This window comes from Chrysochloris asiatica, unplaced genomic scaffold (assembly GCF_000296735.1).
Source record: "Chrysochloris asiatica unplaced genomic scaffold, ChrAsi1.0 scaffold00240, whole genome shotgun sequence".
Classification (NCBI taxonomy): domain Eukaryota; kingdom Metazoa; phylum Chordata; class Mammalia; order Afrosoricida; family Chrysochloridae; genus Chrysochloris; species Chrysochloris asiatica.
Genome location: NW_006408758.1, coordinates 2,072,644 through 2,085,881, shown reverse-complemented (window position 1 = coordinate 2,085,881; position 13,238 = coordinate 2,072,644). Strand labels below are relative to the sequence as shown.

The 13,238-nt window shown below is 36.8% G+C and overlaps 1 protein-coding gene across 1 annotated transcript in view; it reads left to right on the top strand.

The window, feature by feature from the left end:
* Positions 1-6,337: 6,337 nt before the first annotated feature.
* The window catches only part of LOC102839278 (latrophilin-3-like), an 883,976-nt gene continuing 877,075 nt past the window's right edge, over positions 6,338-13,238 (top strand). The window contains exon 1 of the mRNA XM_006873416.1: positions 6,338-6,566. Within this exon, the coding sequence (XP_006873478.1) occupies positions 6,338-6,566 (229 nt within the window). The remainder of the gene's footprint in view (positions 6,567-13,238) is intronic.

Here is a 13,238-nt window from a genome sequence, read left to right as displayed (position 1 = left end):
AGGATATAGAGAAACTCTGTTAACTGATGGTATGTGGAGGGGATTATAATCAATGTAATGAAACAAGGTATATGAATGTTTGAATATGAAACTGATGATGTGCCCTGAAAACTTTCACTCAATCCACAATAAAAACCTTAAAAAAAAAAAAAAAAAAACTAAGAAAAAAAGAAAGCAAAAAGTCATTAAGAAGACAAGAAAGATGGAAAAGGTCAAAATGGATGTCAGAAGAGATACTGAAAGTTGCTCTCCAGCGTAAAGATGCTAAAACAAATGGAGGAAATGAGGAGGTCCTAGAGCTGAGCAGAAAATTTCAAAGATCAGCTCGAGAAGATAAAACCAAATATTACAACAAAATGTGCAAAGATTTGAAATCGGAAAACCAAAAACACACTTAGCATTTCTCAAGCTGGGGGAACTTAAGAAAAAAGTCAAGTCTTGTCTTTCTTTATTGAAATAGTCTCTGGGCAAATTATTGAATGATGCAGAGATCATCCAAAGAAGATGGAAGGAATAAACAGAGGCACTCTACCAAAAGGACATGATTAATGTTCAACCGTTTTAAGAGACAGCTTATGATCAAGAGTCAATGATACTGAAGGAGGAAGTCCAAAGTGCATTGAAGATACTGGCACAGAACAATACATTAGAAATTGATGGAATAAAAATTAAACTCTTTCAAGAAAGTGAGGCGGCATGGAAGACACTCACTCATCTCTGCCAGGAAATTTAGAAGACAACTCTCTGTCTACCTGATTGGAAGAGATCCATATCTGTGCCCATTCCAAAGAGAGGTGGTCCAACAGAATACAGAAATCATTGGACAGTCTCTTTGACATCCCATGAGAGTAAAGTTTTAATACAGATAATACAGAAAGAGCTGCAAGCATACATTGACAGAGAACTTCCAGAGATTCAAGCCAGATTCAGAAGAGGCCATGGAATGAAGGATATCATTGCTGATTTCCAATGGATCTTGCCTGAAAGCAGAGAATGTCAGAAAGATGTTTACCTGTGCTTTACTGACTATGAAAAGGCTTTTGATTGTGTGGATCATGACATGCTATGGACAACATTGTGAAGTATGAGTATTCCAGAACACTAATTGTGCTCATGAGGAATCTGTACCTGGACCAAGAGGCAGTTGTTCAAAAAGAACATGGAAACACTGAATGGTTTAAAATTAAGAAAGGTGTGTGACCAGGTTGTATTCTTTCACCATACTTATTCAACCTGTATGCTGAGCAAATAATCCAAGAAACTGTGTTATATGAAGAAAAATATGACATCAGGATTGGAGGAAGACTCATTAACAACCTGCGATACGCAGATGATACAACCTTACTTGCTGAAAGTGAAGAGGACATAAAACATTTACTGATGAAGATCAAAGTGCACATCCTTGGGTATGGATTACAACTCAATGTAAAGAAAACATAAATCCTCACCACGAGACCAATAAACCACATTCTTATCAGCGGAGAAAAGATTGAAGTTGGCAAGGACTGCATTCTTCCTGGATCCACTGTCCACACCCATGGAAGCAACAGTCAAATCTGCTGCACAAGACCTTTTTAAAGTGTTGAAGAGCAAAGATGTCAGCATAAGGACTAACATGTGCCTGAGCCAACCCATGGTATTTTCAATAACCTTATATACATGTGAAAGCTGGATAGTGAATAAAGAAGACCACAGGAGAATTGATGCTTTTGAGTTATGGTGTTGGGGGAGAATATTAAAAATGCCGTGGACTGCCAATAGATCTGTTTTGGAAGAAGTGCATCCAGAGTGCTCCTTGGAGACCAGTATGGCCAAACTTTGTCTCTCATACTTAATTCATATTGTCAAGAGGGACCAGTCTCTGGAGAAGGATATCATGTTTGGTAAGTTGGAGGGTCAGATTAAAAAAGGAAGACCCCCAATGAGAAAGGATTGGCCAAGTGGCAGCATCAATGAACTCAACCGTGGCAACAATAGTGAGTTTGGCCAAAGATTGGGCAATGTTTTGTTCTGCTGTACATAGTGTCGCTATGAGTCAGTACCGACTGGGTGGCACCTAACCACCACCACCACCACAACAACAGTTCATTAGAGGAGTACTGGTGTGGCACTGTAGTATAAGCACTGAACCACAAGGTTAGTTTCAATTGCAAGGCCAGCAGTTCAAACTCAACAGCTGCTTCTCTGAAATCTTGTGAATGGTCCTTGTGAGTCTAAACTGACTCAACTACACTTGACAAAAACAACATTTCATTAATAGAATGTTGTTGTGGCACTGTAGGATAAGCACTGAATTAACCTCAAGATCTGCAGTTGAAACATATCAGTCGCTCCTCAGAAACTCTACACAGGTTTGTTATGAGTTGCATCCTACTCAGCAGCACTTAACATTAACAGTTCATTAAAGAACAGTGCTCCTTTCTCTTTCCATTTCCTGCCATTTCTTTTCCTGGAAGTTATGTTGTAGCTCTCAGACTGAATACTCAATTGTCCCAAATTAAAGATATCAGACTGTTATCCTTTATTCCCTCTATCTCTTGCTTTCTCATTGCTTCTCATACTCTTTTCTCTCTTTTCACACTTTCTTATTATCTGTCATCTCAGAAATTATCAACCAAGTATGAAGAATTGAAATAATATCATGTAACATGTGTGAATAGACATTTATATTTGCTTCCCTGATTTTTGAAGAGAGCATAGTATTTATTTTGTTAGAACAAAGGAAGGCAATTGCATTCTATCTTTCTAAAGAAATTCAGTCACCAGTCAATGACAGCAAAAGTGAAGAGACTTGTTACACTGCCTAATGGGAAAGAAATATTGCCACCACCCCCCACCTCCTCCCCCACCCCCAGATACCATTTAGAGCTATAAGATAGGGAGTTGAGTAAAAACACTTGAGAAGACTTTTTAATATGTTAAATGACTTGCAGGCACTTAACAACAATAACAACAACAAGCTGCAGGAAACTTTGTAGAGTTTTTGTTTGTGAAGTATAACACAAGTGTTTATTCCTAAATTTATGTTAATCCCCATGCTAACATGTAACACATTCTTTTGTGCTAATGTACTTTAAACCTCTTGCCATTAAAACTGTAAACATATTTATTTGTTTAGGACAAAGGAAGGGAATTAAATTTTACCAGCCAAAGATATTTACAGAAACCATAAGATATTGTGAAATTGGTGTCCTGCTGTGGCATAGTAGGATAAGCAGTGGACAGCTAACTGTAATGTCAGTGGTTCAAATCCACCAGCCACTCTTCAGAAAATCACTCCAGGGAATGCAAACTGACTGACAGAATTTAACAGCAGCATCATCTTAGGGGAATTCTCTGTTGAAAGTTTCTCCAGGCATTTTGTGCAAAAGCTGTCACTGGCAACTATGGGCCTTTTTCTGTACACAGTGAACTTTTCACTTGAGGGCCTTTTTCTGTACACTGTGAACATCAGTAAACCACATATCCTAGCCCAGTAACTATACAAATTTTGCATACTATCTTAGAAAAGTATATATTAATAAGCTATCCTTAGCTTGCTATCTCCTCAAATTTCTATATATCTTAAATATCCAATTGGCTTCGTGTCATCTCTGTGGATAGATTCCTTGTGTGGTGCTGTGGGTTAATGCACTGAACTGCAAAGTTGGTTTGAACTGTAAAGTTAGCGGTTCAAGCTCATCAGCCACTCCTCGCAAACCCTATACAGGGTCACCATGGGTTAGAACCAACTAACTCAAGGGCTTTAAACAATCTCTATGGATATAAATTTAAATTTGCTAAAAGAAATTGCTACCCAAAATTACTACTTTCCTAGCAGTCCCGATCATGTAATAACCCTATAATTCATTGTGTTATTTAAAATAAAATTCCCTCTGTTGAATCCACATGTAAATACTGTTGATTCTAGAACTTATCTAGAATATATCCATCTGCATTACTTCTACCATTTTATTATTATTTTTTTTTAATTAGAAGCATTTTACCTGGAAAGAAGCACACTGTTATATGTACCCCATGCTTCTGCTTTTGCTTTTCAAAAGTTTTGTTCCTTCAACAGTGAGGGTGGTCTTAAAAACAAACAAAAAATTAGTTCAACCCTGACACTGTACCGCTAAAATTTTTTAGTGAATTTCTCTTGTACTTGCAATAAAATCTAAACATTTAACCATTTTATAAAGGTCATGATCTGGCTATTGATTACTTTTCTGACCTCATCTGAGACCATTCTTTGCCGGACTAACGTTAGTCCGTGAACATATTAAGATGGTTCCTGTCTTGAGAATTTTATAGTAGCCTTGCAATGGTTTTGCTCCTGATTTTTGTTTAAAAGTAGCAAATACATATTTCATTTTAAAGTTTAGCCCCATAGATAAGTTGGCCATAAAAACCGTAAGAAAGTAATCTTTATATATTACCCTATATTTTCTGTATATTTCCTATATATTCTTGTCTTTAATATTTATCCTTATATTTTTATATTTCCTGCCTCATTTGCCAGAATTTGTATTATTTATTAAGGAATATACATGGTCTGTTTTTCACTAAAATCTCCAACACCTAGAACAGGAATTGATACATAATGGGAACACAGTAAATATTTTATGAATGAGTAACAAATAAGTGTATTCTTTCACTCCAGATATACTTATATGTTAATTGTATGATGGTAAATTTGCTCCACTTTATTGTAACTGAAACTTGTAGGAAAATAAATGAGTGAACTTTTGCTGATTTCCTGTTATACAGTAGTTATAATGATGGTAGGAAAACACTACCTGTATGCATGTATTCCTGTAAAATAGTTTTTTAATTAGTCAGATTGTAATTTATGACAGTGAGGAAGAGATGATTTAGAAGTAAAAAAATGTAAAGGAAAAAAGTGTTACTGGAATTAAACATCAAAGAAGGCAGTTAGAGATTTTTATTTTCACAACATGTTTGGTTTTAAAAAACTTGTTTCCTTCTTTAACACCTTTTTCATTCACACAGAATATTCAAATGACATTCAAATTACCTTTCAACTAGATATTTTAGTAATCATACATTATAATGAGTTTAAATTAAAATGCTGTTTTTGGATGCATTTCAGAGTTATCAGAATTGCATTTTAGCATTTTTCTCATAGGTTGAGTTGTTAAAAATGTTTTTTAATATGTTTTTTTCCCCCCTTATGAAGATTATTTTGCTTATTGTGATTAAAAGGGGGATATTTTTCATTCTTGTAGGAAATCATATCTTGGTACCACATATTTTATGTATCAAAATGTAGCACCATTGTATAAGCTTCCAGTGTTTTAGAAAGTGGTGATAAGATTCTCTTGCATTATTGATATTTTCAGGTTTTCTTCTGACTATTCAGTGTTATTCATATAGCATTATATCAAAGTATTTTAGAAATCATTGTGTAGAACAAGAATATTTTCCTTGTAAATTTTTGTTTTTCCCTGTTAGCCGATACATTTTCATGATCATTCCTTTTTGTTAAACTATTAGCAATTAATGGATAAAATACAAATCTCATGTACCAGTTAACCAGAAAAAAGAAAACAAAAAAATGCTCTTAGGTCTCTTTGTTTTCCATCGAATATAATGTATGACTGTTTTGTGTATTATTAAAAATATATGTGTACAATTTTATTTTCTCATTATTGTCTTGGTCTTCCATACTTATTCATTTATGTAATCTGTACCATTTGTCAGTAAGATTGCTATGTATATAAATGACAAAGAAAGTGTGTATACGCTTTTCACCTTAATGCCCATCATTAAGACTTTAATACAGTATCTTTCAGGAAAAGTTAATTGACCTGAAATATATAAATGGATATAAAATAATTCTTACAAGTACAACTATAGGCCAAATCAAAAAACAAAGCCCAAAACAAAACAAATAAGCATACAAACATACCTCTCTGAAACCTAGCTTTTTCATATATTTTCTTATCCAGTTTTTTTGTGTAAAAGTTAGTTCAGGAACCAATATTTTTATTTGTATTTATATAGATAGTACTGTTCATAATTTTAGTGCTATAAAATATTAATATTATTTACTATAAAATATTAATATTATTTTGATGCCAACAATTATATCCAATTTTCTGCTTATTGTTGTTAAGTGTTAAGATAAGGCTTTTTGACTTAGTATTTAACAAGGTCAGGTTTCCCAATCTATATCTCACTGTGGGCTGGAGATATAATCTCTCCAGCCATAGGGTTGTCTTAATGGGGTCTGGGGTGGCTGGAATACCTGATCTATATTCTGCTGCAAAGAGCAAACTTGGATATAGCCTCTACCTGGGTTCCTATGAGGCTAGCCTGAGCTGAGCAGGGTCTGATGGTGCGCCCTGCGGTCCCCGCAGGTGGCAAGCACAATGAGCGACATCCAGCCCTTGCTGCTCCACTGCGACATGCTGAGCGTGGTCCAGGAGGTGCTCTACCACCCAGACATCTCCTTCAGCAGCCAGCTGCAGAACGCGCTACTGCTCATCGAGGACAAGGGCCCCGTGGAGCTGCCAGAGGAGTCCGTGGTCCAGGTCCCCAAGGAGCACAGATTGCAGCCCAAGGTGCGGCCAGTGGTGGGGAGAGAGGGCTGGGGGAGGCTGGGCAAGGGCTCCTGGGAGTTCCTCCTCAGGTAGTGTCCTTAATGTGTTTTCATATTTTATTATATGCATCAACTCATTCTGGCTGATGTTTCTGTTTAGTGACATCCAATGCATGTCTGTTCTAATTAGAGCCTCATCTGTAAAACTTTTTGTAGGATTTCAAGTATTTCTGCAATATCAAAAGAAATTTACAATTACATTTAGTAAGAATTTTAACTATTGTAATATTTGAATGTTTGTAAACCTTAGGTCTTTACATTTTCAAGTATCTGCTGTTCGGGAGGAAAATCATCAATGGAAGCTATTGACATTTTGAGGACATTATCATTAAAACATATTCGTTAGGATTGTGTATAGTTATTAAAGCATGAAACCTGATATAAAAATTATAGAAGCAAGTTTTCTATATTGGCAAGTGATTTATTTGTAATGTTGCCCCTGCACCTGATAAGTTGTTGCTACATACCATTGAGTCAGTTCTGACTCACAGCAACCCTGTAGAAGATTTCTAAGGAGCTGGTGGGTTTGAACCACTGACCTTATGGTTAGTAGTCCAATACTGAGATATATCAGCACTTAAAAGCACCACCAAAGAACAGTACATAAAATTTACACAAAATCCAGTCCTTATTTTTTTTCACAATACTTTATATTTTATTTTTATTTACATAATATATAGGCAAAATAGTGTCTTTTTTTTTTTTTTTTTCCCCTCACAAAACTCGATATAGGAAATCATAGACTTCTAATTTCCCTTGGTAGTGGTGATGGTATGCCATGGAGTTAGTTCCGACTCATAGCAACCCAGCATGGTGTTTCTAAGACGGTAAATCTTTACGGGAGCAGATTAGTCAGATTGTAATTTATAACAGTGAGGAAGAGATGATTTAGAAGTAAAAAAATTTTAAAGGAAAAAAAAAAAAAGTGTTACTGTGGAACTGCTGATAGTTTCGAATTGACGACCTTGAGGTTAGCAGCCCACTATGCTACCAGAGCTCCTTTGGATACTATATAATTTTCTTTGTGTGTTCCAAGTTGAAAAAGGCTGGGAAATATTTGACTGGAAGAACCATGAATATCATCAAGTCTTGTCACAAAACAGTCACACACACACACACACACACACACACCCATCCAGTAATTTTGTAAGATACTATACACGGAGTTCTGGTGTGGCGCTGTGGATTAATGCGCCAGACTGCAAAGCCGTTTGAACTGCAAGGTTGGCGGTTCAAGCTCACCAGCTACTCCTTGGAAACCCTGTACAGGGTCGCTGTGGGTAGGAATCGACTCGATGGCACATGACAACAACAACATACACTCAAGCAATACTGGCCAAAGGCGATGAAACACCACTGTATTAGCTGAGCATATCTTCTAAACTCTGATACAGAATTTTCTGGTAAAATAGGCTGGGATACTTTGCTTCAGCTCAGGGACTGAAGGCGATGCATTGTAAATCCATTCAAGATTTAAGATACATGTGAGAGTTAAACCTAACTGTTCAATTATTTCAGACACATAGAAAGATTAAGCATGTGAGTAATGTTGCACTTATAGTGACTCTGTCCATTAGGTCACTTGATGTAAATCGATGGTCTACATTCTTTCAAATCAGTTTCACTATTTTTCTTTAGCGGTCATGGTTGGGGAGCTGTAATGATGGTAACAAATGGCAAAGTGGTTTGTGGGTGCATACACTTACACACAGGTATATAGAATGATCTTTTAACTTGTTCTGAAAGTTCAAGGACAATACATATTAAACATACTGAAGAATTTTAGTTTTTTACTTTTCTGCCTTCTGTTTTCCAATATAATTTTAACCAGCAATTCTTAGATTTGTGTGCATATTTATTTTACTTACACTATGCTTTATAAATTACAGTTATGATCTTGTTTATTTTTTGGTTTTTGGTTTTTGATCATAAATTACAGTTATGATCTTGTTTATTTTGTTGGTTTTTTTTGTTGTTGTTTTTGGTGAGTTGTTATAAAATTACAATACAAAATTAATGTTATTTAATCTCCCCTAGTCCTGGTGTGGTTCTGTGGGATAATGCACCAGACCTCCAGGTCGGTTTGAACCATAAGCCTCTCCTTGGAAACCCTATATAGGGTCACTATGAGTTGTAACTGACTCGATGGCCCTTAGCAACAGCAACAACAGTGATACAGTAACTAAGGACCTCTGGTACCACTGTGGTTACATGTTGGGCCACTAGTTGAAAGGTCAGCAGTTTTAATCCACCAGCCTTTTTGTGGAGGAAAGATGAGGCTTTCTGCTCCCGTAAAGATTTCCAGCCTCAGAAATCCTAGGTAGGGTCACTTTAAGTAGGAACCAATGCCATGGAACACCACCATATGTTAAATAGTATTAATTTTGTATTGTTGTTGTTGAGTGCCGTCGGGTCGATTCCGACCCATAGCGACCCTGTACAGGGTTTCCAAGGTTGTAAATCATGACGGAAGTAGAAAGCCTCATCTTTCTCCCGTGAAGCAGCTGGTAGTTTCGAACTGCTGACCTTAAGGTTCACAGCCCGATTTGTTTTATTGAAACTACCCTAATACAAGAATCCTGATGTGGCTTAGTAGGATAAGCACTAGGCTGCTACCTGAAAGATCAATGGTTCAAACCCACTAGCCACTCCTTGGAAACCTTATACAGGGTCCTTGTGAGTCAGAACCAACTCAGCGGCACTTAACAAACAGCAACAGAACTGGAGTCTTTGTGCCAGGCTGTCAGATAAGCCGTGCGCTGCTAACCACAACCCACCAGCTGCTCCTTGGAAACCCTAACCAGGGTCACTAGGAATCGGAACTGACTCAATGGCACTTAATGGCAATGACAAACCTAATTACATATACATTCATCCGAATTTCTAGTATTAACAGATAAGCAATTTCTGTGTGTAGTTGTTTCATTTTCAGTGCCATCAGATCAGTTCTGAATCGTGGTGACCCTGTATCATGTTTCCAAGGAGTACCTGGGGGTTTGAACCACTGACCTTATGGTTAAATGTCCAGTGTTTATCCTACAGCCCCATACCAGGACTCTAATGACTATGAGTTATTGTTGTTAAGTGCTGTCTAGTTAGTTCTGACCCATAGAAAGTCTCTATAGGGTTTCTGAGGCGCAGCTGGCGAACTTGAACTGCCGATCTTGTGGTTCAAACCAACTTTGCAGTCTAACGCATTAACCCATCGCGTTAAACTAGGACTCCAATATCTATCAGTTAATCTAGTTCACTCCACCCCAAAGCAATTTCGCTAAGAAGTTATTTGAATTTAAATTTTCCCAAATCTTTATAATTTGATTTTTCTGTACTCTAGTATCTGCCGTGCATGTACCGGTTTTAGTGTAGAGAGTATTTTTGTTTTTGTGTATCTTTCAGGTGAAAGTTTAAATAGCAAATTACTGCCTGTTCAATGATTTATACACAAATTGTACTGTGACATTGGTTCCAATCCCCACCATGTGTCAGTGCTTTCATCTGTCCATCCTGCCTGCCTCTTCTTGCCTTCTTAGCTTTGCTTTTGGGTAAATATTGACTATATGGTTGATTGTTTCAATGAGCACCTAAAAGGTGAGTTCAGGGCATAGTCTTAGGGTTCCTCTAGTCCTTAACAGTCCAGTAAATTTGATCCTTTTATCAGTTGGTGTTTTGTACTATATTTTTTCCTAGGATATAGTGTAGTGGTGAATATACATTGTGTATTTCTATCAATTTAAAAATAAGAAAATTGTGTTTTATTGTTTGGGACAGAGACAAAAATGAGGGCACAAGACAGATATAATACAATATCATGTTGTTACTGTGTGCTGTCGATTTGGTTCCAATTCATAGCAACCATTTATAGGGTTTACAAGAGTAGCTGGTGGGGTTGAACTGCTGACTTTGCAGTTACCAGAAAATTGCTTATCCTACAGCACCACACCAGGGCTCAAGATATCACATGGAAACAGGTAAATGTCATAGAATTTAAATGGAGCAAACAGAATTGTTTTAATCTGTTATGATAAAATAAATTTTGAGAGTTGCTCTTGTGCAAAAGTAATTGATCAGTGAAGCAGAGTGTGTCTGAGGGTTATCCTTCATTATTCGATGTAGAAAGGATAAAGAAGAGGAAGTGGACATTACATGGCACAGTCTTTCATGATGTAGAAGTACATACAGCTAGAGTGCTTGGACAGGTATTAAAAATAAAGTTGAAGTAAGAGATATAACTTGAGCTCTATCAATTGAATTCAAACACTAAATGTCAGTGAGCTCAAGTTACTACTTTCCCTCCACCCCTTTATATTTCTCATCACAAAGAAGTCTGTTGTATAAATGAGATAATTTAAGCTATATGAAACTCTGAAGTAAATATAAATAATAAAGACTGATATTAATGCAGGTATTGTTTTTAAAATAACATTGATTTTACTTTAAATAATGTCAATATATGTTTGTTCTACAAATAACCAAACCAGCAATTATAAAACCAACAAAATAGGCATAACAACAGTATATATAACAAAAGCCCTCTTACAGCTTGAAATGAACATTTACTTTTTTTTTTTTAATTCATTTGACTCTGATAGCTAATAGCAGTTCTTGAGAGGTAAGGAATGTTTATATAAAAATTAAGATTTTTCATTAAAGCAGCAAAGCATAAAGAATTTTTTAAAATGTACCTCAAATATAAGTTCCTCTTTGTCATTTAAGGCAAAAGGATATCTGAAGCAGATTTCACATTTAATGACTACATATCAAGACTCTCCCTAGAAGCAAAGGAAAGTTAATGTGCATGTGTGTTTTATGTATATATATACACACACACACACACACACACACACACACACATATATATATATATATATGTATGTATGTTGTAGTTGTTAAGTACCATAGTTTGGGGTCCTAATCATAGCTAATCATGTACAGGGTTTCCAAGAGCAGCTGGTGAACTTGAACTACTGACCTTGTTGTTAGGTGCCATCGAGTCAGTACTGACCCATAGCGACCTTATGCACAGCAGAACAAAAACTACCTGATTCTGGGCCAACCTCACTACTGTTGCCACACTTGAGTCTACTGATGCTGCCATTTGGCCAATCCATCTCGTTGGGTTCTTCCTCTTTTTCTCTGACCCTCCACCTTACCAAACAAGATATCCTTCTCCAGTGACGGGCACCTCTTGACAATATGTCCGAAGTATGAGAGACGAAGTTTGGCCATCTTGGCTTCCAAGAGTACTCTGGCTGCACTTCTTCCAAAACAGATCTATTGGTTCTTTTGGCAGCCCGTGGCACTTTAAATATTCTCCTCCAAACACCATAACTCAAAACCATCAATTCTTCTACAGTCTTACTTATGCATTGTCTAGCTTTTGCATGCATATGAGGTTATTGAAAATACCATGGCTTGGGTCAGGTGCACCTTAGTCCTCAAGCTGACATCTTTGCTTTTCAACACTTTAAAAAGGTCTTGTGCAATACATTTGATTTCTTGACTGCTGCTTCTATGAATGAGTGTTGATAATTGATCCTAGAAGAATGAAGTCCTTCATAACTTTAATTTTTTTTTCGTTGATAAGAATGTTGTTTATTGGTCCAGTGGTGAGGATTTTTGTTTTCTTTACATTGAAATGTAATCCATACCAAAGGATGTACTCTTTGATATTCATCCCTAAATGCATCAAGTCCTCTTCACTTTCATCAAGCAAGGTTGAGTCATCTGCATATCGCTGGTTGTTAATGAGTCTTCCTCCAATCGTGATGCCACGTTTTTCTTCATATAACCCAGTTTATTGGATTATTTGTTCAGCATACAGGTTGAATAAGTATGGTGAAAGAATACAACCTTGTTGCATACCTTTTTTAATTTAAAACATTCAGTGTTCCCATGTTCTGTTCAAAGAACTGCTTCTTGGTCGATATACAGATTCCTCATGAGCACAATAAGTGTTCTGGAATACTCATATTTTGCAATGTTGTCCATAGCTTGTCATGATCCACACAATCAAAAGCCTTTGCGTAGTCAATAAAGCACAGGTAAACATCTTTCTGATATTCTGTGCTTTCAGCCAAGATCCATCGGACATCAGCAATGATATCCCTTGTTCCATGGCCTCTTCTGAATCCAGCTTGAATCTCTGGAATTTCTCTGTTAATGTATGATTGTAGCCGTTTCTGTATTACCTTTAGAAAAATTTTACTTGCATGGGATATCAAAGAGATTGTCTGATGATTTCTGTATTCCCTTTGGTCACCTCTCTTTGGAATGGGCATAAATATGGATCTCTTCCAATCAGTCTTCCAAATTTCTTGCAGAGATGAGAGAGTGCCTCCTGTGCCACCTCACTTTCTTGAAAGATTTCTATTTTTATTCCATCAATTCCTGGAGGCTTGTTCTTTGCCAATTCCTTTAATGCACCTTGGAATTCCTCCTGTAGTAGAATTGGCTCTTAATCATATACTACCTCTTGACATGATGGAACAGCTCCTTAGCATCAGTCAAAACAAGGCCAGGGGCAGACTGTGGAACAGACCATCTATGTTGTTGTTGTTGTCAGGTGCCATCGAGTCGGAACCGACTCATAGCGACCCCATGCACAGCAGAACGAAACAATGCTCGATCCTGGGCC